Source organism: Carassius gibelio, chromosome A4, assembly GCF_023724105.1.
Source record: "Carassius gibelio isolate Cgi1373 ecotype wild population from Czech Republic chromosome A4, carGib1.2-hapl.c, whole genome shotgun sequence".
NCBI classification, from domain to species: Eukaryota; Metazoa; Chordata; class Actinopteri; order Cypriniformes; family Cyprinidae; genus Carassius; species Carassius gibelio.
In genome coordinates, this window is record NC_068374.1 from 997,781 (window position 1) to 1,022,842 (window position 25,062).

Consider the following 25,062-nt stretch of genomic DNA (forward strand, 5'->3'; position numbering starts at 1 on the left):
GTAGAATTCGTAATTTCTCAACTGCAAGGGAAATCACTACTGTGGGCAGATTCTATATGGACTCAAAATAACCCAGTTATCCAGTCTTATTCCAGCTTCATTGACCATTTCCGATACGTTTTTGGCAGACCAGCTTGGGACTCGTCAATTGGTGAGAAGCTGTATAATCTCAAACAGGGAAAAATGTCTGTCAATAAACATGCCCTTCAGTTTAGGACTCTAGCGGCCTCCAGTGGATGGAACGAACAGGCTTAACTGACTACCTACTGTCAGGGATTGGAACCTCGAGTGCGGTTGCATCTCGCTGCATACGAGGACACCATCGGACTTGAATGGTTCATCCAGCTTTCCATCCGCTTCGCCACCCGTATGCAGTCGTGCTTAGAATAGCACCAGGGCCAGGTGTATTCCACCTCACCACTCTGCCGACCCGGCAACCAGCCAACGAACCCATGCTAGTGGACTCATATCGACCCTCGCAGCTGAAAGACAAAGACGGCTGGCCCAGAATCTATGCCTCTACTGTGCAGCCCCGGGGCATATCATCACTGTATGCCCCGTCCGTCCTCCTCGTCCCATGGTGAGTGCCATCCTCCCTTCAAAATACCAAATGAAACCATATCATTGTTGTGACACTTACTGCCGCTGACATCTCTCTTCCAGTTTCCACCCTCCTCGATTCTGGGTCAGCCGGCAACTTCATTTTTGGCACCCTCTGCCATCAACTCAAACTCATTACCACGGCAAAGCTGTCAGCCTGGCAAGTCCACACAATTACCGGCAGGCCGTTGAGTAAAAGATGTGTACGTCATAGTGTGGGTCCCATTTCCCTCCAAACCGGACTACTCCACCACGAGGAAATCCATCTGCTGGTTCTGGAGGAATCCACCGCTGATGTCATTCTACGGCGCCCATGGTTGGAACAGCACAATCCTGTCATCTCCTGGAAAACGGTAGAAGTCCTGAAGTGGGGCGATGCCTGTTTCAAGAGCTGCATCTCCGTTTGTCCTGTCCCAGCCAAACCTTCTCCTGCACCTCTTCCAGTTTATTCTACCTCAAGAGAGAGCCCAGTGGAAAACCAATCAATTTCCATCCCTACCTGCTACGCCCCCCTTCAGTGACATCTTCTGGCCCAAATGGGCTTCCATGCTGCCTCCAATACCACCGTGGGACTGTGCCATTGATCTGCTGCCGGGTGATCCAGTGCCTAAAGGAACGATCTACCCCCTATCCATTCCCGAGGAGAAGGCCATGGAGGAATACATCAAGGAGGCACTGGCCCAGGGTTACATTTGTCCATCTAACAATTACATCATGCTGCTTCGAGCTTCTTCTTTGTGGAAAAGAAGGACGGAGGCTTGAGTCCCTGTATCGATTATCGGGCTATCAACAACATAACCGTCAAATTCAGATACCCACTTCCCCTCATCCCAGCTGCCTTGGAACATCTCCGTGATGCCACTTTCTTCACCAAGTTGGACCTCCGCAGCGCCTATAATCTTATTCAGATACGAAAGGGGGACGAGTGGAAAACTGCCTGCATAACCCCTACTGGCCACTATGAGTATTGTGTATTGCTGTATGGACTTGTTAACACCCCCTCCGTCTTCCAGGATTTTATTCACGAGGTGCTCCGGGAGTTCCTCCATAAGTTCGTCCTCGTCTACATTGATGGCATCCTCATATACTCCCGGAGCCTAGCGGAACATCGAGGCCACGTTGCGGAGGTCCTGCAACGCCTGAGGACCTTTCAGCTCTACCTCAAGGCCGAGAAATGCTCTTTCCATCAGCCCTCAGTGCAGTTCCTTGGGTACAACATCAGCAGCAGTGGGATCCGGATGGATGAGGGGAAGGTTAATGCCATTAGAAATTGGCCCACTCCTACCACCATCAAAGAACTACAACGATTCCTTGGCTTTGCCAATTTCTATAGACGGTTTATCCAAAATTACAGTACCATCACCAGCCCTCTCACTAGTCTCCTCCGAAACAAACCAAAATCACTCTCTTGGACTCCTGCTGTCACAGAGGCCTTCAACACCCTCAAAGAGCCCTTTACGACCACTCCACTCCTGATCCATCCTGACCCCGACTGACCCTTCGTCATGGAAGTCAACGCCTCAACCACAGGAGTAGGAGCGGTCCTGTCTCAGCCGCAGCGGAATCCCAGTCGCATCCACCCATGTGCCTTCTTCTCCCGGAAGCTCAACCCAGCGGAGGTAAACTATGACATTGGCAACCGGGAGCTGTTGGCCATCAAGTTGGCCCTGGAAGAATGGAGGCATTGGCATTTGGCATTGGAGGGAGCCAAACACCCCTTTCTGGTTCTCACGGATCACAAAAATTAGGAGTATCTTCGAGTTGCCAAGAGGTTAAACCCGAGAAAAAGCCCGCTGGGCACTATTCTTCACCCGCTTCCACTTTACCAAGTCTTATCGCCAAGAGGTAAAGAACGTGAAGGCTGATGTCCTGTCCTGTTGTCACATCCCCGAAGAGAATCTCGAAATAACCCGAAACCATTCTCCCTGAAAAGGTCATCATCTGCCCCATTACATGGTATGCAGAGACCCTTCCTCCAACCGATCCTGCTACAAACACCCTGCCGGGTTGCCCACCGGGACATCAGTACATTCCCAGGACACGGCACACTCCACTCATTCATTCCACTCACACATCTCTTGGCACAGGTCACCCAGGGGGTCAATGAAACCCTCTCGTTGCTTAAAGAATGCTTCTGGTGGCCCAACATGGCCTCGGATGTCAGAAGGTACGTGAACGGATGTAAAGACTGCGCCATATCCAAGAGCCCACGCCATCTTCCATCAGGCAAGCTCCATCCTCTGCCCGTCCCCAAACGCCCATGGAAACACCTAGGGGTGGATTTCATTTCTGATCTTCCTCCTTCAGATAATAATACCTGCATTCTTGTCATAGTGGATACATTTTCTAAATCATCGTCGTCTTGATGAAGTCGTCTTCTCCCCCTGAAAGGTCTGCCCACGGCCATGGAAATGGCTGAGTTATTATTTAATCATGTCTTCAGGTACTCCGGCATCCCAGAGGACATCATCTCGGACAGAGGTCCTCAGTTTATCTCCCGGGTATGGAAGGCTTTCCATTCACTCCTAGGTGTGGCCATCAGCCTGTCCTCCGTATACCATCCCCAGTCTAATGGGCAGACGGAGAAGAAGGTCAAGGAGATTGGACGCTTCCTCCGTACCTCCTGTCACGGCCACCAGAACTCCTGGAACCAGTTCCTAGGGTGGACCGAGTACGCACAAAACTCCCTTCGACAACCTACCACTGGACTCACTCCATTCCAGTGCGTACTCGGCTACTAACCTCCACTATTCCCCTGGTCAGGTGAACCCTCGGATGTCCCCGCCATCGACTACTGGTTCCGGGGGAGAGCGAGAGGGTCTGGGACACGGCACACCACCAACTCCAGCAGGCCTTACGCAGACGCAGAAAGACAGCCAACCTTCGCCAATCCAAGGCCCCAACTTACCAACCTGGTCAGAAGGTCTGGCTGTCCACCCGGGACATCCGCCAGCACCTGCCCTGCCGCAAGCTAAGTCCCAGATTCATTGGCCCATTCACCATCCTTCAGCAGATCAATCCGGTCACTTATAAACTGCAATTACCTCCTGAGTACCGGATTCACCCCACTTTTTATGTGTCTCTCCTGAAACCTCGCCATCCCTCTTATTCTCCTTCCACAGAACCTGGTGAAACCGAATACCCCCCCCCCCCCCCACTCCTCCTAGAAGACGGTGCAGCCTATGAAGTTAAAGACATCCTGGACTCCCGGCGGCATGGTGGACAACTTGAATATCTAGTGGACTGGGAAGGATATGGTCCAGAGGAACATTCATGGGTCCCACGCAATGACATTCTGGATCCTAACTTACTTAACACCTTCCACTCCAATCATCCTGACTGACCAGCTCCCAGGGGAAGAGGACGTCCACCACATCGTCGGGGTCCTCAGCCCTCAGGAGCGGGCCATGGGAAGGGGGGTACTGTTCTGGTACTGTTAGAAATACGGCAGGTTCCACCTCCACTCACTCACAGTGCATGCCCTCACCGGAATACTAATCACTTCCACCTGACCCTCATCACGACCCAATTACATCAGCACTATAAATACACAAGGTCTTACCTGTATGCTAACTCTAAGGACTAACTCTAACCTCTACTTACCTCTCTCCAGCGATCCCCCGAAGATCCAAGTCTCCATCGTGCATGTGTGTGGTACACCTCCCTCCTCTGACGTCTTCACCCAGCTATCACGGATCCATTCATCACTACCATTCATCACTCTACCCTGCACTACCCGCTCCTCTGCTTGTGCCTTCAATAAAACTATGTGTGACAAGTGGGACGGGGCCGAGAGACGTGTGAACGGGAGCGAGGCCGGTAGAGTGATTGGAAATGAGCGACACCTGCTCGGCCAACCGGTCTCGAGTCCCATGGAGGAGATGGAGGGATATAAAACCGGAGCGACGACAGAGGACCAGGCCTAGGTTTTAGTTTGTGTTTGCTTTCTATTTGTGCGCGTCAGTCGTCCGTGAGGGGCTGACGCGCTGTTTTGTATTTATTTTATCATTAAAGTTTGATTTGATTGTCTGCCGGTCCCTGCCTCCTTCTTCGCGATGATTACGAAGAGTATATCGTATATCTTTCTATTACTCCTCAGCCACCCGGGTATTCTGTAACAATATATTCGAGTGCATGTGGCAAAGAGGTTTACATACTTGACCTAAGGAAAGAGGGTTGTACTAGTCGAAAAGCAAACAGTAAAATGTTGTGCTTGCACAGTAAACAGGTTGTGTGATTCAAGATTCAAGATTCAAGATTCAAGATTTTTATTCGTCACATACAAAATTATATATAGCATATATAACCAGTAGTGAAATGTGAGTCAGGTCCGCTCCATGGACAGTGCAATTATTAAAGAAAACAACACAGATGAAAATATACATAAATAAAGCTATGTAAGAATGAAATAAAAGTAAACAATAAAAATATAAGAATAAAATATAAAAAATGTATATTGTAGAATTAAATATAGAACGCAAAATAATGTGCATGAGTGTAAACTGTAGTCTTAAATATTAAGATGTACAGGGATGTACAATGTGCATATATGCATTTTACTGTAGTCTTAAATATTAAGATACCCAGGAATGTACAAGAAGCAAATGTGCAAAACAGGGCGACACTGTCAGTGTGTCTATGTGAGGTAGTGAATAAAGTGAAAGTGATAAAGTGAACATTAAGTGGAGGCATGAGGATGTTAAGAAGCTGGTTTAGAGTTTAAGAGCCTGATGGCCTGGGGGAAGAAACTCCTCCTGAGTCTCTCAGTTTTTGCCATCAGGCTACGGAAGCGCTTACCAGATGGCAGCAAAGTGAAAATATGATTACTGGGGTGGGTGGAGTCTTTGATGATTTTTGCAGCTCTACTTCTGCAGCGTTTGAGGTAGATGTCCTGCAGAGAGGGGAGAGCAGACCCTGAAATGCGCTCAGCTAAGCGCACAACTCTCTGCAGGGCTTTGCAGTCTTGTCTGGAGCTGTTCCCATACCACACTGAGATACACTGAGTCAATACGCTTTCTATAGCCCCAGAATAGAAAGTTTTCAGGATTGCTGGTGAGACCCTGAATTTCCTCAGCTGTCGCAGATGGTACAGTCTTTGCCTGGATTTATTAACCTGTGTTTGAATGTGAGTAGTCCAAGTGAGGTCCTCCGAGATGTTTACACCAAGGTACTTGAAGCTGCTCACCCTCTCCACAGGGGTCCCGCTGATCATAAGAGGAGTGTAGGGCTGCTGCTGTCTCTTCCTGAAGTCCACAATCAGTTCTTTAGTTTTGCTCACATTCAGAGAGAGACAGTTGTCCTGGCACCATGATGTCAATTTCTCTATCTCATCCAAGTATGCGGTCTCATTATTGTTGTGAATGAGGCCCAGAACCACAGTATCATCAGCAAATTTGATAATGGATGTGGAGCTGTGCGAAGACACGCAGTCATGTGTGTAAAGAGAGTAGAGCAGGGGACTCAGGACACAGCCCTGTGGGGCTCCTACGTTCAGGGTGATGGAGCTGGAGGTGTGCTGGCCTAGTTTCACCACTTGAGGTCTGCCGGTGAGGAAATCAAGGATCCAGTCGCAGAGTGAAGAATTCAGTCCGAGGTCTATGAGTTTGGAAGCTAGCTTTATGGGGACTATAGTATTAAAAGCTGAGCTATAGTCAATAAATAGCAGCCTCACATAGTTCCTGTTATTGCTGTCGATGTGTGTGAGAGAAGAGTGCAGGATGTGAGAGATGGCATCATCTGTGGATCTGTTTGGGCGATAAGCAAACTGAAGAGGGTCCAAAGTATCCGGGATGGAGGAGCAGATGACGTTTTTAACCAGTCCCTCAAAGACCTTCATGACTATTGATGTGAGGGCAACTGGACGATAGTCATTCAGACAAGAGTTTGTTTTTAGGCACAGGGATGATGACCGATTTTTTGAGTGAGGTGGGAACCACCGATGTAGCAAGAGACTCGTTAAAAATGGATGTAAACAAACCAGCGAGCTGATCAGCGCAGGACCGCAGAACACGGCCAGAAATCCCATCAGGTCCAGCTGCTTTCCTTACATTCACTCTCTTTAGTGCCCTCCGAACCTCGTCCTCTGACACGGTGATCGCATGATCATCGCTGCTCTGACTGCTGCTTCCTGACGCGCTGATCGGCAGACTCGCACTGCTTCGATTGCTTTCAAAGCGGCCGTAGAAAGTGTTTAGCTCGTCAGCCAGCGACGGATCTGCTCTCGCCTCTGCAGAGGATTTATTTCCAAAGTCACAGATGGTCCTTAGTCCTTGCCACATGCGTCGGGAGTCATTTAGCTGGAAATGTGACTCAATGCGTTCCCTGTGTCTGTGTTTGGTGGCTCTTACTGCGCGCCGGAGAGCATAGCACGATGCTTTGTACTCGCTCATGTTTCCCGATAGAAGACCGGCGTTGTAAGCAGCAGTGCGTTTGTTTACTGCTGCACGGATTGATCTGTCCACCCATGGTTTCTGATTTGAGAATGTCCTTATATTTATTGTATCCGTAGCTTGTTCGGCTAGCGTGTTTACAAAACTTAACGCTACATCCGTGAACTCGCTGACGTCAGATGAACTTGCGCGAAACATGTCCCAGTCTACGTCATCAAGAGCCGCCTGTACCGTTGCTTCTGATTGGTCAGACCATCGCGTCACCACCCTCTTCACCGGGGGATCTTGAACGAGCCGTTGTTTATATTCCGGTGTGAGGAAAATGGCGGCAAATGGTGAAATGGTGTGTGTGAGATCAAGAAGACTTGAATTTGACTTATTCAGTACTCAAATGTTATACTTATCTATGCAGTACTGTGGAATAATGCAATACGTTTAGTATATGGCCTCTATTAATAAAAAAAAAAATAATCTAAATTTTTATCTACATTTATTTATGCATATATTTTTGATTGTTAAGCTATTATTGTTATTAGCTTTATAACATGCACTAAACACTATTTTAATTTTATGTCTTCGCAACTGGCAATGTGAATATATCACAATAACTGGCTGATTCAATCACTATTCCTGCTTCAATCAATCCCTCAGAAGTCCTCTTAAAGGACTTTGAAAATAGGCTTTTTAAGGTTAACAAGTTGTGTTATACCGTTTTTTAATCCTTTCAGCCGATCTCAGGGCCTGGCGATAGCACTTTATTTTTTATTTTTTTTTAAGTTGTTTTTTAAACTTTAAGAAAAATGTGAATAACAGATACACAATGTGCCATACAGTATGTGTGTGTGTGTGTGTGTGTGTGTGTTTGTGACAAGGCCAATGCATTAAAACAGTTCAGTTTAATCACCGTTAATGTGCTGCTTTAATTGATGCACTTTAGACTCTCCCTGAGGATGGAGGCCATCGAGGTGGTCCCTCCTCGGGTTGCAAAGTCTGGGTCCTACAGCCGGTACTTAACTGTTCCGAGGAAGGATGAGGTGTTGTGTCCTTTTTTAGATCTGTGCTTTTGAACCGCTCAGTCAGGGGACTGAAGTTCAGCACACTTGCACAGGCTAAGTCTGAGGACTGGTGTGTCACGATCTATCAGAAAGATGCACTTATTTCCATCCTTCTTCATCGGAAGGTCCTTGAGGTTTGCTTTTTGGGGCAAAAGCCTACCAATACGGATATTCCTCTGGCCTTGTACTCTCACCCCACACTTTCACGACTCAACTACATTGATGATTGGTTGATATTAGCTCAATCAGAGCAGATGACGGTTCAGCATCGAGGTGTCGTTCTCGCTCAATTGAAAGAACTGGGGTTAAGACTTAACGCCAAGAAAAGTGTGCTTTCTCCAGTACAGAGAACCACTTATCTGGGCTTGGTGTGGGATTCGACCACAATGCAGGCACATATGTCACCTGCTCAGATCAAGTCGATCCTCACTGCAGTCATGAGAGTGAGAGAAGGCTGGTCACTCACTTTCAAGCAGTCTCAGAGACTGCTGGGTCTGATGGCAGCTGAGTCCATTGTGAATGCTATTGGCCTGCCGTACATGAGACCCCTACAGTGGTGGCTCAAAACCAAGGGGTTCTCCCCGAGGGGAAACCCACTTTGCATGCTAAAGGTCATGCGGCCGTGCCTTAGACATGTGGTGAAAACCTTGGTTTTTGTCTCAGGGCCCGGTGCTGGGATCTCCTTGTCACCACTTAATGCTAGCAACGGATGCATCCCTCATCGTCTGGGGTGCGGTCATGAGTGGCCACCCCGTCCTCGGTCTGTGGAGTGGCAACCATCCAACATGGCATATCATCTGCCCTGAGGATGCTGGCTGTGTTTTGAGCACTACTGTACTTTCTCCCAGACCTAAGATGTCACCATGTGTTGCTGCACACCGACAACACAGCAGTGGTCTCTTAGGTCAACCACCTAGGAGTTCTGCGGTCACGCCATTTATACAAACTATTTATACCTCCCCAGTCTAGGGGATGGGAGGGAGTAATAAAGAAAATGGAGGAAAAATGGAGGGAGTTTTTCCCTTCTACTGACTCACACAACCACGCAAGTAACGTGAAAACAGAATATATGAAGAATCCAAGAATTTATATGTGGCGAGTGGGGCGGGGCCGAGAGGAGTGGGAACGAGGAGTGAGGCCAGGTGTAGTGATTGGAGATGAGTGTGGCGAGTGGGGCGGGGCCGAGAGGCGTGGGAACGAGGAGTGAGGCCAGGTGTAGTGATTGGAGATGAGCTACACCTGCGCCCCACCGCCGGTCTTGAGTCCCACGTAGGAGATGGAAGGATATATAACTGGAGTGACGACCGTGAAGGACTCAAGACCGGCGGTGGGGCGCAGATGTAGCTCATCTCCAATCACTACACCTGGCCTCACTCCTCGTTCCCACGCCTCTCGGCCCCGCCCCACTCGCCACATTATTAAACACAAGGAAGCAAATATAACTTCAGGAGGGGTCCAGGCCAACATAACAAACAAAACCTACTAACTCCCAAAAACAAACCTAACTAACCTACAAAATAAAAAGAAAACAAAATACAAAAGATTACCCTAACTCCCTAACTGATCTTAAACAGGAGAAAAAGCATAATCAAAATAAATAGCAACCACCTCCCTACAGCTTCCCATGAAAACAAAGGAAAACAAAAATAAACCTTAGTTCTAACAACAAAAGAAAATAACTCACGTTTGGGCTGAATAAATCCTCCCACTAGAAATTCATCAACAAACTTCTAATCACAACAAAATCAGCTACAAACTCTGGTGACATCAGCAGAAGGTACTCTCGCTCCAAATTCCCACCCTTCAGACATCGCAACTCTGTCTTTTATCTTCAAGCATTTCCTCTTGTGGGCCAATCAGGATAGGGCAGTCATCAGAAGAATCATCCACTAATTGGTCTTCACCTGTTAGTCCTTGTCAGCACTTGAGAGGGCTAGAGAAAAGAACACAAGGCACATACACAAGAGACAGTCCCAATTAAGTAAGCCCTGGGACGTAACACCCCCACCACGAGATTTCAAACTAACAAAAAGTTTGTAAACAACCCCCCCAACCCATTAGTACACTTATTTTTCCACTGAATGGACCCTGGACAGGGCATCGGCCACAACATTCTCTGAGCCTTTCTTATGGCGAATATCCAGATGGTATCCCTGCACCATCAAGGACCACCGCATCAACCTCTGGTTGGAATTAGCCATTTGGGACAGGAAAACCAGGGGGTTATGGTCAGTGTAAACGATGACTGGGTTACTGTGATCTCCCAAGTACACTTCAAAGTGCTGCAAGGCTAGTAACAGTGCCAATGCCTCCTTTTCAATAGTGCTATACCTCTGCTGGCACTTTGAAAACTTCTTTGAGTAATAGCACACAGGGTGGTCAATTCCATCACGGTCCTCCTGTAAAAGCACTGCTCCAGCTCCAACAGCGCTTGCATCCACCTGTAGTTTAAACGGGAGGGCAAAATTTGGAGCAGACAACACTGGTGCATTACACAAAATATCCTTGGCAGCATTAAAAGCATGAGCACATTCTGGAGTCCAAACAAATTTCTTAGAGGTACTAAGAAGGTCTGTAAGTGGGGAAACTACAGAGGCAAAGTTTTTACAAAAACCTCTATAGTAGCCGGTCATCCCCAGAAATCTACGTAGTTCTCTTTTGGTGGTAGGAATAGGAAATTCAACAACGGCAGATATTTTTTTCCTCCACAGGACACACCTGTCCCTGCCCAACCTTTTTGCCTAAATAGGTACCAGATCCTTGTGTGGTCCAAGTGTGAACTCCTCTCGCTGAGAACAGTCCACATTCCTGGGCATCTTAATATGGGAACAGACAACCTGTTGAGGCAGTTGCCTAGGCCCTGGGAATGGTGGCTTCACACCAAGGTGATGAAGCAAAGTTGGAGAGGTTGGCCAGACTCGGGTGGATCTGTTTACAACTCGAGAGACATTGCACTGTGCCTTCTGGCTTCCTCGGACTCATCCAGCCCCACTGGCCGAGGCTTCATTTGTACTTTTTTCCCCGATTGCTCTTCTCCTGGGAGTTCTGGAAAGACTGAAGAGACCACAGCTCCTCCAGGCTCTCAGCAGGGTTGACTCACTCCACCCTGAAGGTCTATGTGGCAGCCATGGTGGCCTACCACGCCCCTCTCGGTGGCCAGTCAGTGGGCAGAAACCCTGTGGTTGCATGTTTCCTCCATGGTGCGCTGAGGCTGAGAAGAAGCGTATGCTAAGCGGTGATCAGGATGCTATCCTAAGCCTCGAGTCCTCTGATCGTCCCTCTCTTGAGGGTCAAGACTCACTGCTTCTGAAGCTGGCCATTGGATGGGTTGTCCCCGATTACTGTCAGGCTCCTGTCTCCTTCTCTCGCTTTAGCTGTGCTCTTCCACACTAGGCAGAGATTTGAAAGTCTGGCAGCAGGGGTTTTCTCGTTCCCCAAAGCGTCATTGATGCAGCTCGAGTTCCTGAAGGGGAACGTCTATGGTTAAGTATGTAACCCTTGTTCCTCGAAGGAAAAAGACGCTGCGTCGCAGTGCCACACTTCCAGCATCTTTGGCTGGCGCTTGCTTCATCCTTTGTTGGTGGTTGCCGGCTTCGGTGCTCGTGATTTTATGCTTCCTGGTTTCTGACGTCAACCACCTATGACGTCTCACCCATCCATTGGACTGATTACAAACACTATTCAGAGACATCATGCTGGATGTGTTCCCCAAAGTGTCATCGACACAGTGTCTCATTCCTTCGAGGAACTAGGGTTACATAAGGAACCTTAGACGTTTTCTACAACCCCTATACATCTTGAGAACAGATTTGAAGCATTAATGAATGCGGGTGAGGAATCCCCAAATGTGATTAAACATGGATCGGATCAGTTAACATTGCTAAAAACAGGTGCTCAAGGTCGAGCAGACGGCGACATTCAGCTCAGAGTGCAGCCGAGCCCAGGACTCTGATAGTGGGTGACTCTATTATCAGAAACATCAGTAGCAGGACTACAACAACATGCTGCCTTCCTCAGGCAACAGTCTCTGATGTGAAAGAGGAACTTCAGAATATTCTGATGAAGCATAAGACTGCAAATCGAATAATCATCCATGTGGGGAAGAATGATATTCGGAAAGAGCAGTCAGAGCTCCTTAAGAAGGACTTCAGTGAACTCTTTGAAACACTTCAAAGACTCAAAGTTCAGTCGTTCATCAATGGACCACTCCCAGCAAGGAGAATAAATGTGTTTTCACAGTTGCTTGGGCTAAACATCTGGCTACAAAGATCTTGTAATATAAAAGGAGTGAATTTCATTGACAACTTCAATCTTATACTTTTACTCGTATATAAGTCACTAAATGACCTAGGACCGAAATATATTGCAGATATGTTCACTGAATATAAACCTAACAGAGCACTCAGATCACTAGGATCAAGTCAGTTAGAAATACCAAGGGTTCACACAAAACAAGGGGAGTCCGCCTTTAGTTACTATGCTGCCAGCAGTTGGAATCAGCTTCCAGAAGAGATCAGAAGTGCTAAAACACTTGTCACATTTAAATCTAGACTCAAAATGCATCTTTTTAGCTGTGCATTTATTGAATGAGCACTGTGCAACGTCCGAACTGATTGCACTATATTTTCACTGTTTTATTTTATTATTATTTTTATGTAAAATCATTTTCTAACTGTTTTTAAATGTTTAAGTAATTTTAAAAGTTTAAAATTGCTTGTTTTATTTTTGTTATTATTCTTCATGATTATTTTACTTTCTTTTATGTAAAGCACTTGGAATAACATTGAGTACGAAATGTGCTATATAAATAAACCTGCCTTGCCTTGCCTTTCCTGGGGTCATAGACAACTGTTTAAAACGGATGGCCTCCACCCAAACAAACTTGGTGCTAGAGTGTTTAAGGACAATATCTACTTTTCCCTCCGACATCCTTCAGCAGAGTGTGTCATTCCATTCAGCACACACACACCAGGTCTGAGTCATCATGTGGTTGACATAACCCACAAGGACACTGATAACACCATGCAGCCACAACAAGCACAGACGATGGACACCATGCCAGCTGAGCCCTGCCCACAGAGCTCCTCACAGACAGACTGTGATGTATCAAAACAGCTACAAGACTCAGCACCCAAGGACGACTTTCTGGAAAACAGCAAGGGAAGCCATTACAACATATCACAGTCACCGGAAACACCAGAGACACAGCCCCACTTACCGGACACATTATCCCTCCCTCCAGCAGAGGAATTGGTGTATGCTGGGACTAAACTCTCACACTCATTCGCCGCAAGCCCGCAGATATCAACAAAAAAAACGGCAGGGCCTCCAACCACTAAATCCCATGGGCCCTGCTCCTGTGAGAGCTCTCTGACCCCTGCCACAACGCTGCTGGAGGTGAACCAAAAACAACTGATAGCAGCTCTCAGTGATATGGGTCGGGTCCCTGCTATAATAGCAGCAAGATTCACAAATGTTTACAGAACAAGCGGGAACCCAGTGTGCCTGTAGCTTTCTCTATTTCAGTGATAGAAAGTCTAAGGCCTTTTCAAGCCAAAGGGCAAACACCAGGGATGGAAATTAACTTTTTTGTCCACCGGCCACTGTGGCTGGTTGATTTCAAAATCTACCAGCCACACAATGTTTTTACCAGCCAATTTCTTGTTTTTAACCGACAATGTGTAACTGCATGTGAAAATTAATACTACAAGATCTACAATACTTAAGCAGTTTAATTTAAAGTCTCAGTGAAATAGGGACATTTTCTCTTACAGTGATGCTCAAAAATGCTGCCTATCTAGGCAGTTTATAGGTTTTGAAACAGCCTGAAGTAGCTCATTCTCTCAGCTCCAACCACTGCACTGAACTTTTTTAATGTACAGAAACATTTTTACAACATTATAAACAGTTTTGTACGCATTAATAATGTTGTATTTAATTCCAAAGGAAAGGATTCACCAGTATTTGTATCTGTATCTGTAAGTGTATTATTGTTATTTTTTTTGTGGTTGTGGGAACACGTGGGGAAAAGTCCCCTGTTCAACACTGTATCACTATAAGAAATCTTGGACAAAATACTGATAGGATAATAATAATAATACGATTCCTACTAATAAAAACTATAAAACACTCTAATGATTACTAAGGATTAATGAGCTGCTGGATTCATGAATATTAATCAGGTTTTGTGTCTTCACTCGAACTGATTTGCTAAAATCAAAACACATGGACGATAATAGGTGAGCGCCAGCCATTGAGATTGCCATTCGCGCATTAACTCCACCCACTACCGGAAAACTCAGCTGTTCTTAGTTCTTTTAAAAGCTGAAGTCTTCCATAGGAACTCGCTATTTTGACAGGAATATACAATAAATAATATTGTTTAAATGTAGCACATCAATCCCCTCTCGCTCTCTCTCTCTTTCTCTATGCGAGTATGAGAGAAAGCGATGATGATTTGTGCTCCTTAACACTAGTTTACAGTACATTATACAGGTCCGTTGCAGATCCATTGAGGGAAAAAAAAGCACAGATCATCTGACGGAGAGTCACAGAGTGTTCGCAAGTAAAAATATCTGTGCTAAACAGGAACACACTGGTGAGTAAAATCTGAGAATTTATTAGCCATTGGCTAATATTAGACATCCTTTAGTAACCAGAAGGAAGATTTAGTCACATATGTGAGTGATTTACTCACAATGTAGAGGATTGACTTACTAGCAACAGAGCTAACTTCTGAAAAAGTACCTGAAGACTGGAAATAAAATGCATCCCCCGGATAGAAGTTATTAGACACGTGACCGATAATACTGTTTCTTAATTTGCTTATTATGCCATTAAAAACAATAAGAAAAACACAAACTGTCCATTTAATCTAAAATGTTGCAGAATGCTGGAGGAAAATGAACTTACAGGGGTTTGACAGAGACATGAAAGTATGCAGAAACTTGTGAACGATAACAAATGAAACTCTTCACGCGATCTTGTAAATCATGAGAGCGTACTATAAAATGTACTGGAAATAACCAACAGATATATCACTCCACCAGCGGCACTAACTTCAGCTGCAAACACTGTACTGGAAACAACGCCGCCGTTTCGAGCCTGGTTTACACTGCCTTTCTCCACGGAGCTGCTTCGGATGATATTACCGGAACACTTCATTGCATGTTGTACACACCCCGGGAATGGAAATGAACTTTTTTGTCCACCGACCGGGTGAAACAGTATGCTATTTTTATTTACTCGCCAAGGTGGCCGGTAGGTGAAACGAGTTTACCTGCCACAACACAAAATCACCCGCATTTGGCATTTCCATCCCCGGCAAACACATCTAATCTGCTGCCTATTATGCATCAAACTAAGATTCATGTAAAGACACAAAGCACTGCCATCAAGTTAGCATCTTTAAACATTCGCTCACTAAAAAATAAATCATTTCTAAACAATGACTTTATAGCCACAAACAATCTGGATTTTATGTTTCTAAGCGAAACATGGCTAGAAGACAGCTGCAGTGCAACAATTCTCAATGAAGCAGCCCCTCCTAACTTTACTTTCATGAGTGTCTGCAGGACTGTTAGGAGAGGTGGAGGTGTAGCTGCTCTATTTAAAGGGGGGGGGGGGGGGGGGGTGAAATGCTATTTCATGCATACTGTGTTTTTTACACTGTTAAAGAGTTGGATTCCCATGCTAAACACTGACAAAGTTTCAAAAATTAAGTTGTATGTTTGAAGGAGTATTTTTGTTCCCAAGATACTCCTTCCGGTTTGTCACAAGTTTCGGAAAGTTTTTTTCGAGTATGGCTCTGTGTGACGTTGGAAGGAGTGGAATTTCCTTATATGGGTCCTAAGGGAACTTCTGCCGGAAGAGCGTGCGCTCCCGTATAGCGAGGCTGAGCACAGACATTTCACTGATCAGATCGATTCACTGATCAGAGCGAGAGCATCGCGAAAAGTCACAAAAGAAGTGTGTTTTTGGTTGCCAGGGCAAGACAACCCTGCACAGATTACCAAAACAAAAACAGCATTAAGGGACCAGTGGATGGAGTTTATTTTTACAGAGCATCAACGGAGTTGTGCAAGTGTTTTTGTTTGTTCCCTGCATTTCGAAGATGCTTGTTTTACAAACAAGGCCCAGTTTGACGACGGATTTGCGTATCGTTTATTTCTTAAGGCTGATGCAATCCCAACGAAAAAGGGTCACGATCGTGTGTTGGAACCGCAGGCGTTGAGTAAAACTGCTTAAAATATCTCTGCCTCCTTGTTAGTGCGTCCCCTCTCATGCCGGAGACCCGGGTTCGAGCCACGCTCAGAGCGAGTCGTTGCTGCTGCTGCTCTCATTCAGTTTCAGCTTCGGGATCTGATTCTGGATCATAAATAAACAGCTGAATCTGAATCATGGTTTGTTTTGGATGATGGTTTTTCCCTCACGGTAATGTCACAGCTTCCACATGCTCTCAACGCAAAAGCCTACTGGCGCTCGTGATTCTTTAGCTCCGCCCACACGTCACGCCTCCAGCCGGTCGTGTTTTTCCGGGAAAAATCGGTACAGACTATCTTTCTCTTATGAATATAATACAATTAAAGACTTTTTGGAGTTATGAAGGATGCAGTACTACTCTATAGGTACTCAAGATTAACAGGATATTGAGTGAAAACGAGCATTTCACCCCCCCCCCCCCCTTTAAAAATGTCTATCAATGCAAGCAAGTGTCATTTGGTCAGTACTTGTCTTTTAAATATCTAGGGATTGTGCCGAAAGGTGCTCCATGCATTCTGTTTATTATTATTTACAGGCCTACAAAATGCTCTCCAGTCTTTGCCTAAGAGGTCACAGAAATGTTATCAATGATTTCCTCAGAGTTTAAATGTTTTGCTATTGCAGGGGATTTTAATATTTACATAAATAATGCTGAAAACAAAACTACGGTTCTAAATACTTTTGACATGATTCAGCATGTGCATGGACCTACACACAAAGGTGGACACACTCTAGATTTAATCATCAGTAGGGGTCTAAACATTTCATCCATTGTTATTAAGGATGTAGCACTATCTGATCACTTCTGTATTTTCTTTGATATATTGATCTCCCCTTACGAAAATTAACCATGGTTTTACTACAAATAAAACCAAAAAACCATGGTTACTGTAGTTAAACCATGGTAACCACAAATTAACCATGGTTTTGCTATATTAACTGTGGGATATTCTGTGCGCAGTTGGGTGGTTGGAACTCAGCTGGCCTATTTCTCCGGTTAGAAAGAACTGCAGCTACTCCACAGTGAACATGTCAAGTCTGAATGTTTATTTGTGTGAATATGCACAAAATGTGGTTTCTGTCAGGAAACAAATAAAGATGATAAATATACATGTTATAATATGAAATGAGAAATGACAGATGCAAAGATAAAACAATATACTGTATGATATAGGAACTCTACATAGAACTAATTGTCTGATGAAATAGTAAACAAAATAAACAAGAGCTTATTTTCACATTTGAACACTTATGCAGCTTTATTAGCAGACCGGGACTGCTGCTGCTTACAAGTGGTGTCAAATTACACTGTGTGTGCGCGCGCTGTTCTAGCGCTCCGCTGTGCTCATTGTAATAATTATTAAAATGCTGGTCAGAGACTAAATAAATATTTACATTGACACATATGACAAGCGATGCTCTTAAACAAATAAATAAGCATCTTTGATTGCAAATAAACAAATAAATTCGTCATATACGTGAGGATTACATCTATGGTACTTATATTGATGCAATTATTTTCCTGAGGTAAAATAAACTGAATTACGCTATGACACACTCTGAAACACATCTACTATGATAATAAATATTATTACTTACGGAGTTATAAACGCACAGCAATACCACACAAAGGAAAAACAGACTTTAAAGGAATAAAGCCAGGGAAACTCCGTATCAAACTATTATGCTGGACAGTAGCGTCTAACTGAAAACTTTTGCGCATGCACCAGACAAGTCTGGACAAGTCTGGACTCGCGCATGCGTAAAGCAGGGAATTTTGTACAGCCGCCCCACAAATTTACACAGGAAATTTGTAACTCCACAAAATGTCCAGCTTAGCGACTGGTGCTACAAGCTAATCTTCAGGCATTTCTGGTAGCACAATCAGTTTGGCCATAGGGCGGATGTATGTGTTGCCTTTAATGTCCACTTCAGCAGCTCTGATTGCACCATCATCACTTGGTAGGACTCTGGTTATCTTTCCGACAGGCCATTGGGCTCTGGGAAGTTGGGAATCTGCAATCAATACAACCTGATCGACTGCTAGGTTTGGTGTGATGTTCTGCCACTTCTGTCGAAGTTGAAGACTTGGTAGGTAGTTTCTGAGGAACTGGGTCCAGAAGTGATCAGCGATCACTTGGCTGTGTCTATAGCGACGCCGTCCAAGCAGATTACTGGGTCCATAGACAGCCTGAGGTAGGGAAGCATCTCGCCGCCCCATAAGCAGCAAATTGGGGGTAATCGGGTCTGGATCCGCTATATCAGACGATACATACCCCAGGGGCTTTGAATTCAAGATACCCTCCACCTCGATCAACACTGTACTCAGGACTTCCTCTGAGAAGGTATGATCTTTCAGAACAACTTGGAGGGAAGCCTTGACAGATTTAATTTCCCTCTCCCATACTCCTCCAAAGTGAGGCGCGTGCGGTGGGTTGAATATGAAGGAAATTTTTTGGTTGGCTAGCTGCTCTCGGAGGGATGGTTCCATTTCTGCGAAAGCTTCAGAGAGCTCACGCTCTCCCCCTCTGAAGTTGGTCCCTCTGTCGCAGATAAGTTCAAAGGGCTTTCCTCTTCTTGCTATGAAGCGTCTGAGGGCTAATAAAAAGGAATCTGCATCCATGTTGCATAACAAGTCGAGATGTACACACCTTGTAGTGAGACATTTAAATATTATGCCCCATCTCTTTTCCTGCCGTCTGCCAATTTTGATCACGTAGGGACCAAAACAGTCCATCCCTGTCGACCAGAATGGAGGCTGATTAATCCTCAGACGAGAAACTGGTATGTCTGCCATTTTAGGTATAACAGGCTTGCCACGCCATTTCCTACATTCAGCACATTGTCTCTGGTGCTTTTTGACCATCTGACGGCCTCTGAGAACCCAATAGGTTCGTCTTAACTCAGCGAAGACTCTTTCAGGACCTGCATGCATCAGGCGGTTATCAAAATCTTGGATTAACAGTTTGGTTATGGGGTGTTCTGGTGCCAGCACAATAGGGTGAAGTGCATCCTCTGGTAGTGTTGCAGCTTTCCGTAATCTACCACCAACTCTAATCAGGCCTAGATCAGGGTCTAATGCTGGAGCAAGGGAACTTAATCGACTGTTTGAATGCACAGGTTTGTTGGCTTGAAGGGCATGTACTTCATCAGGAAAGCTTTCAGTCTGTGCACGTTTGAGTACAGCCATTTCAGTCTCTATGCGGTCTGTGGCAGACATAGGGGGTGCTGCAGCACCATGCAGAAACTCATATGTGGTCATGATAAGGTTGTCCCATGATTTGCAGTTATCTACATTAGGTAAAGAGGTATGATTGATTGAGACATTACCGCAGAATTTGGATTTGCGGAGTTCATCTGAGTCTTCCACTGGCACTGAGGGGTGGATAGGCCAGTGGTCTGGAGACTGTTGCAAAAATTCTGGACCTTGGTTCCATCGGCAGGTGTGGGACAGATCTGTGAGGGTCTTACCCCGGGTTATATCGTCAGCAGGGTTGTTGTCTGAATCTACATAGTTCCAGTTTTCACATCCAACAAGGTCTTGAATCTCTGCAATTCGTGTGCCTACGAAAACTTTGTAGGTGCATGACTCAGAGTTTATCCAGTGTAACACGGTGGTTGAGTCTGACCACATGACTGTCTGTCTGATGTTAAGAGTAAGTTCGGAGTTCAGTGTTTTGGCAAGCTGAGCCCCAGACAATGCTGCACAGAGTTCAAGGCGTGGCACAGAGAGTTGCTTCTTAGGTGCCACGCGTGACCTCGCCATGATAAACACACCTTGGATAGAGTCATCCGTTTCTGCCCGTAAATATGCCACAGAGCCATATGCTTTCTCTGAAGCATCACAGAAGACATGTATATCGAGAGTAGAGGATGTGTTGTTGCATGCTGGTGTGTAACACCTAGGTATTGTTATTTTTTGTAGGTTTGGAAGCTCTTCTTCCCATGCATGCCATTCTGAAAGGAGATCAGCTGGTAGAGGTTCATCCCAGCTTTCAACCCTCTTCCATAATGTTTGAACCAGAATTTTGGCCCTTGTAGTAAAGGGTATGATGTATCCGAGTGGATCATACTGGCTTGCCAGGATGCGATAAACAGTTCTCATTGAGGTTTCACCATTTGTAGAGACAGGTCTGTGTTTGTAACTGAAAGTGTCTTGTGAACAGTGCCACATCAATCCAAGTGCTGACTCTTGTGGATCAGTTTTATTAGCTGACAACCACAGTTCACAGCCCTCTGATTTTGCTTCGAAGGGTAGGTGAGCAATCACATCAGGAACATTGCTAGCCCACTGCCTTATGTCAAACCCACCAGTATTCAACAATGTTCTCATTTTGTCAATGAGTTTCTTAGCCTGATGCTGACACTGAAGTGACTGTAAGCAGTTGTCCACATAGAAAGACTGCTGGATAGACTCAACTACCTCTTCATTGCCCTCAGTGTTGTCTCTGACATGCCTCTGGAGAGCATATGTGGCACAGCATGGACTACATGTGGTCCCAAATGGTAATACTCTCCATTCATAGATGTCAGGGGTGCGCTCTCTTTCCATGTCCCTCCAAAGAAAGCGGAGCAGTGGCTGATCTTCAGGTAGCAGTCTGATCTGGTGAAACATGGCTCGTATGTCTCCACTTATGGCAACAGCATGCTGTCTGAATCTAAGCAGGACTCCCAGCAGTGGTGGACCAAGGGTGGGACCAGGCAGTAGATTGTCATTTAGGTTTGTCTGCAGATGGCTGAAAGAGCAATTAAACACCACACGGTCTTTGCCATTGTGGTGCACAATGTGGTGAGGAACAAACCATGACTCAGTGGAATTGGCTGCTTCTGCACTGGTTATTCGGACTGCATAGCCAGCCTCTTCAAGTTTGTGAATCTCCTTGTTATACACATTTGCCAGGTTAGTGTCCTTAATCAAGCGGCGTTCTGTGGCTCTTAAAAGAGCCATGACAGCATTTGGTGAAGCCTGAAATTTGGGTGCATCCACTTTTCGCAGCAGTGGAGTAGCGTAGCGATTCACACCATCAACTGTTACTTGTACCGTTTTCTGTTCCAACATGGCAAGTGCAGCTTTATCTTGTTTAGAACGGACTACTTCTTTTTCGTTCCTTGATGGCAGTATGTCAAGCTGCCACAGTCGCTCCACATGTTGACGTAACTCTTGTGTAGGTGAAAGGAATGTGGTGTGAAGGCATGAGCTTATGTTTGAGGGTTGCTGGAAAAAGGTTGTTGGTCCTTGCACTGTCCAGCCAAGCTGTGTGTGTACTGCTATAGGGCTACCAAGCGGACCCATACGAATTGGGCAGTTTGGTGTAATCAGCTGCGGATAATCTGATCCTATGAGCAGCAGAGGCTGTACTTTGGTGAAGCTTTGTAAAGGAATGTCCCTGAGGTGTCCATATCTTCTCTTCAGCGTGTCTACTGGACAAGACTGCTCAGCAAGATTAAGATCTGCAGCTGTGAAAGCTTTATGAATCTGGTGTTTTACATTCAGGTGTGACAGAGCTGATACCTCAAAGGAGACGGTGGTACCTCTCAGGTGAACAAGGTCGTGTCTTATTGTTCTAAGAGCCAGCACTTCCTCAGGTCCTTCTAAATGCAGATGTTTGGCTGCTGCAGGTAGTATGATTGTTTTTTCAGACCCGTCGTCCAGCACTGCATGAGTGTCCAGAAACCTTTTGCCGCTGCAAGTCTTACTGGAACTACTTTCAGCATGACTCTGCCTGAGTGACAGGTTTGATCCAAGTAAACTTGAGAATTGGTTGTGCTCACTGTTAGTATGCTCTGATTCTCCACAGCAACTGCAACTTCATGTAGAACGGGCAAGTGGAGTCCCCCACATGTAGAACACGCTCTCTTAAGAGTACAGCTGTCTGGTTTGTGACCTCGTCCACACCTCCAGCATTTATTGTGGTCCTTCACCCAGCTTCCCCTTTGAGTGTGGTTCAACCTGCAAAAAGCTGGACAAGCATTGAGGTAATGTTCATGGTTGTTGCAGAAGGGACAAAAGGGCTTAAAGCGATCCTGCTTTTTAGCTGTAGCTGCCATTTTAGATCCTGTGGATGAGCTAGAGGGCAAATTGATGGATTGAGGTTGTTCACTGCCTGTGAGAATTGTGGCTGACTTGGCTTTAGAGTGAGGAAGGAATTTCTGTTCTCGCCGAAAGGCTTCTGGTTGCACTGGCCCTTTTACCCGTCGAGATATCTGAATGGCCTGGGACTTCCTTTCCAGGCACTCCGAAAATTCTGACAATGTATAAGTTCTAGAACTGCCACTCATGATGATGTGCTGGTTGAGACAGTATTCTATGAATGAGTCTCTGTAACTGACAGGAAGTTTGGTCAGTAAAGTGTCAACGTGGGAACCACACTGCAGCTCATATCTAGATGGCCCTTCCATTGTGTTCAACATGCCCACAAGTGTGTTAACAGCTGCTGCAAAGTCTTCAAATCCCTGTGCATCACCTGGTCGAATAGCTGGAGCATTAAGGATTGCTCTAAGCTCGCTCTGAATTAATTGTCTTGGTTGACCGTATCTCTGTTCAAGAGCCTGCATGGCACTGGTGTAAGGATATGGGCTGTTGACATACCTCTTAGCTACCTGGTAAGCAGCAGGCAGATGTAGGTGATCCAAAAGCACTTGATACTTATAGTCCTCTGTTAAATGTCTGTGTGGGCCAAGGACGCTGTCCAACCCTTTCTTGAGCATCAGGAAATCACTTTCCTTCCCTGATGAAAATACTGCCAGCCTTGGTTTTGGTATGCCATAGGAAGAAGCAATGACCATCTCCATCAGTCCAGGCGTCACATTGTTTGTAGGATGATAATGTTGTGATTGTGGTCCAGGCCGAGGAGGAGGAGGTGGTGGTTGAAAAGGGTGATGCAGATGCATTGTTGGTTGAATTGGCACAGGCTGAACTGGAGCTGGCACTGTCTGCTGGTACTGTGGCGGCAGTGAGACTGGAACAGATTGTGCAGCAACTGGCTGACGTTGGGGCTGCACACGAGAAGGCGCAGGCTGTATCAGGCTTGGCTGATGCTGTATCTGAGGATGGGCAGGCTGGGCAGCTGTAGGAGGCCATGAGTCTGCCCGTCGGAGTTCAGAAAGCAGCCTTTGAGGTTTCGGCCCTGGCAGAGAAGCTACACGAGCTATATTACTTGGCTGCATGCTTGATTGTGGGCGCTGCTGCATAGGGGGCTCATGATAGAGTGTTTCCTCATAGTGTGGAGATGATGCTACAGTCATAGAAGGTTGTAATCCCATGTTCTTGAGTTCAGCCTGAGAAATGCTCTTATAATGTGCATAAACAGGAGATCTAGAAGCGAAGGATGCTTGTCTAGCACTGTCCATTCTGATCTGAAGCTCTCTCATCTCACTGCTTAAATCTCTCCATCGTGCCTCCAAGTGGTGCAGGTTTCCACCTTCAAAGTCTCTCTCCAAGGGAGGAGGAGTAATATAGCCCTTATATGGGTCCTGGCTTACATTAGGTATTCCTTGAGTGCCATCTGCTGGTGATGGATGAGCATGCATCAGATGTGGATAATCAAGCACATAATCCTCCAAGTAGGTGGGTACCCGCCGGGTACGACTTGGACGAGGATCTGGTACTTGTTCTCCCTCATAGTAATCTCTGGATGTAGCCATAGCGCAGCTGATGTCCCGATCCGGCTCGAAGGACCAATTTGTGGGATATTCTGTGCGCAGTTGGGTGGTTGGAACTCAGCTGGCCTATTTCTCCGGTTAGAAAGAACTGCAGCTACTCCAGAGTGAACATGTCAAGTCTGAATGTTTATTTGTGTGAATATGCACAAAATGTGGTTTCTGTCAGGAAACAAATAAAGATGATAAATATACATGTTATAATATGAAATGAGAAATGACAGATGCAAAGATAAAACAATATACTGTATGATATAGGAACTCTACATAGAACTAATTGTCTGATGAAATAGTAAACAAAATAAACAAGAGCTTATTTTCACATTTGAACACTTATGCAGCTTTATTAGCAGACCGGGACTGCTGCTGCTTACAAGTGGTGTCAAATTACACTGTGTGTGCGCGCGCTGTTCTAGCGCTCCGCTGTGCTCATTGTAATAATTATTAAAATGCTGGTCAGAGACTAAATAAATATTTACATTGACACATATGACAAGCGATGCTCTTAAACAAATAAATAAGCATCTTTGATTGCAAATAAACAAATAAATTCGTCATATACGTGAGGATTACATCTATGGTACTTATATTGATGCAATTATTTTCCTGAGGTAAAATAAACTGAATTACGCTATGACACACTCTGAAACACATCTACTATGATAATAAATATTATTACTTACGGAGTTATAAACGCACAGCAATACCACACAAAGGAAAAACAGACTTTAAAGGAATAAAGCCAGGGAAACTCCGTATCAAACTATTATGCTGGACAGTAGCGTCTAACTGAAAACTTTTGCGCATGCACCAGACAAGTCTGGACAAGTCTGGACTCGCGCATGCGTAAAGCAGGGAATTTTGTACATTAACCATAGTTTAACCATGGTATTTGTAGTAAATCTGTGGTTTTACAAATGGCAGTCAATACGCCAAAAAACCATGGGTTACTACAGTTTTACTATAATAAAACCATGGTTATTTTTCATAAGGGTCTGCTACCACTGAATCTAGATCTGTCTCTGTCAGAAGGAGATGCATAAACGAGAACACAAGTGTACTATTTATGGAGGCTATATGTAAGATTAATAAGGGAA

The 25,062-nt window shown here is 45.5% G+C and overlaps 1 protein-coding gene across 1 annotated transcript; it reads right to left on the reverse strand.

Moving 5' to 3' along the window:
• Positions 1-21,898: 21,898 nt before the first annotated feature.
• Positions 21,899-24,827, reverse strand: LOC127966763 (uncharacterized). The gene is made up of 2 exons (XM_052567993.1): positions 24,649-24,827; positions 21,899-24,127 (listed from the first exon to the last, which is right to left on the reverse strand). The coding sequence occupies exon 2, from the start codon at positions 23,948-23,950 to the stop codon at positions 21,899-21,901; it is 2,052 nt and encodes a 683-aa protein (XP_052423953.1). The 5' UTR covers positions 23,951-24,127; positions 24,649-24,827.
• Between the last annotated feature and the right edge of the window lie 235 nt (positions 24,828-25,062).

Excerpts from the sequence above, each read along its gene's own strand:
- LOC127966763 (XM_052567993.1), bottom strand. The coding sequence starts at position 23,950 with ATGGCTACATCCAGAGATTACTATGAGGGAGAACAAGTACCAGATCCT.